General features: G+C 49.8%; 1 protein-coding gene across 3 annotated transcripts in view; it reads right to left on the reverse strand.

Moving 5' to 3' along the window:
- LOC133122618 (transmembrane channel-like protein 6) overlaps positions 1–2500 on the reverse strand; it is a 36035-nt gene that overhangs the window by 26365 nt on the left and 7170 nt on the right. For all 3 annotated transcript variants that reach the window (XM_061232686.1, XM_061232685.1, XM_061232687.1), the window contains exon 2: positions 1266–1468. In XM_061232686.1, the coding sequence (XP_061088670.1) occupies positions 1266–1321 (56 nt within the window). In that variant the 5' untranslated portion in view covers positions 1322–1468. The remainder of the gene's footprint in view (positions 1–1265; positions 1469–2500) is intronic.

Here is a 2500-nt window from a genome sequence, read left to right on the forward strand (position 1 = left end):
AAGGGCGTAGGTTTGCGTTTGGCTAAATGCCTGTAATCTAATGCAGTGTAGGGACATTACATTACATCACATTAATGGCATTTGGCAGACGCTCTTATCCAGAGCGACGTACAACAAAGTGCATACCCATAACCAGGGATACGTGCGCTGAAAGACCCTAGAGGGAAGTACAATTTCAACTGCTACCTGTACAACAAAGATAAAGATATCCAAACACTGCTTACCTAGCCAACTAAAAATTCCGATACACAAAGTAAATCACAAAGACAACAATTAAGGTTCACAGGGAGGTAGGGAGGGATGGGGAGAGGTGCATAGAGGCATTTGCATAGACTTCTGACCACCATTTCATGTCATCTAGAGCTTTTATTTATAGATAATAATGGCGCCCATTAACAGACACACAGACACAGGAGTGGAGCACATTAATGAACCCTTTACTCAAATCTGCCAGCTGAATGGGACTTTGAAGAGCACATTTTTGTGCTCAGGTACTGTTGTCTATTCAATCTGTAAACATGTATTTACATTAAGTATAATAATAAGATTGTTATTATTGTAAGACTAACAAGATGTTGAAGATTGGTGGGATTAATTATTGACTTATGCAAAATCCAACAACACATGTTGTTTATTAAAAATACAGTGGTGTGATGTGCCAGTTTATCCTCCTTTGCTTGTGGCTGGTGTCTGCACACACACCTTTGTCAGTCTCTCCCAAAGATGCTCCAAATAAAACAATTTGCTACTCATCAATATACGGAAAATAATAGTTTAATTCACTAACTGTTAAGCCGTTGAGCCAGCTCCCACAGTAAATAATAGTTTGTTGCTGGAGATCAGAAACCATTTCAGAAAATCCTGCTGTCCATTCTGCACCTAGTTATGTAGAAGAAGATGCCCTGGTTATCCTCCGGAGGTTATTTTTTTCATGAGCCTACTTTTGGAATTTATTGGTGGGATGTGAAATAGGTCAATGTGGCCCTGCTAGCGCCAGCACAGGGGACATGTATGGACCACCAGTCGGGGTCTTTCTAAAAGTGGAGCCACTCTGAGCCATGAAAGGGGGCATGCATGATACTATGATATTTCATCTGAACCCCCCTGGCCAGCTACTTTTTCTCTTTAGCCTCCTACTTACATTTTTGGGGAACACCCTGACTACAGGAGGGACAGTGGCTATGTTACACCCTACAGGACACCCGCAGTAACACAGGAGAGGCAGAGAGGAAGAGGAGAAGAGGAAGGGCGGATGTGTGACTCACTGCAGCGTGGCCTCCAGGTCATGCGGGCTGACGTAGAGGTTTGCATGCCGCGCCATCTTTCCTCCCGATCTGTCCCGACCCGATCCGACCCGATCCGATCCGATCCGACCCAGGTGGGCGTGGCAGGAAGCAGCTGTGGATCAGAGGCCCCGCCCTCACCTGGCCTGTCCCAGCTCCCTCTCTCTGCTCATGCTACCTGCGCTCTGAGAGAGGGAGGGAGAGAGGGAGGGAGAGGGGGGGGAGGGAGAGAGATGGGGAGGGAGAGAGGGGGAGTGGGAGGGAGAGGGGGAGAGAGAGAGGGGGAGAGAGAGGGGGAGGGGGGGGGAGGAAGGGAGGGAGAGGGGGAGAGAGGGAGGGGGAGGAAGGGAGGGAGGGAGGGAGAGAGGGGGAGGGAAGAAGGGAGGAAGGGAGAGAGGGGGAGGGAGAGAGGGGGAGGGAGGAAGGGAGGGGGAGAGGGGGAGAGGGGGAGAGGGAGGGAGGGAGGGAGAGAGGGGGAGGGGGAGGGAGAGGGAGGGAGAAGGAGGGAGGGGGAGGGAGAGGGAGGGAGGGAGAGGAAGAGAGAGGGAGAGAGGGGGGGAGGGACAGAGAGAGAGGGGGGGGTAACGGAATGTTCAGAGCTCCGGGGATGGGCAGGGCAGCTGGCGGTGTTCTCCTGCTTGTCATGGCCTGTCCCGTTGCCCCAGACAGCGGCTCCTCTCCAGTCAGGCGCTCATCAGGAACGCGTTAGACCCCAGAGCATTCCGCACACTCAACACAGTCCTGCCCTGCTCACCTAGCATTTAGCATTTTGTTCTTAGCATTTAAACAAGTATTCACACACACATCATACAGAGCCGTGGGGGTGGCGGGGGTTGACATTTGTACTCCGTTCTGAACTAGACACGGGTCAGCCAAACCTCAAATTACCTAGCTCACTCAGCACAGAGCTACATCCGGGCTTGCACTTTGCCCTTTCCAATACGTTGAGACAGTCTGACTCATTTCAAGATTTAAAAATGCGAGATGAAAATTTCAGTTCAAACAGTATATAAAACAAGCGGGTATTTTCTACTTCAGATTTCAAGTCTCCAGACTGAAACACTTGTTAAGACTTTTTACAGCAGATTATTCCTTGTTAGGACATTTCTGCTGGGATCATAAAGGGGTTGGGTGATGCGGGTTGGTCTTCAGCCAAAGCATCGAGTCTGAGCTGTTTTACAATGCAGGTGTTCAAATGTGAAAGAATGAAGAAATCG

Source organism: Conger conger, chromosome 2 (assembly GCF_963514075.1).
Source record: "Conger conger chromosome 2, fConCon1.1, whole genome shotgun sequence".
NCBI classification, from domain to species: Eukaryota; Metazoa; Chordata; class Actinopteri; order Anguilliformes; family Congridae; genus Conger; species Conger conger.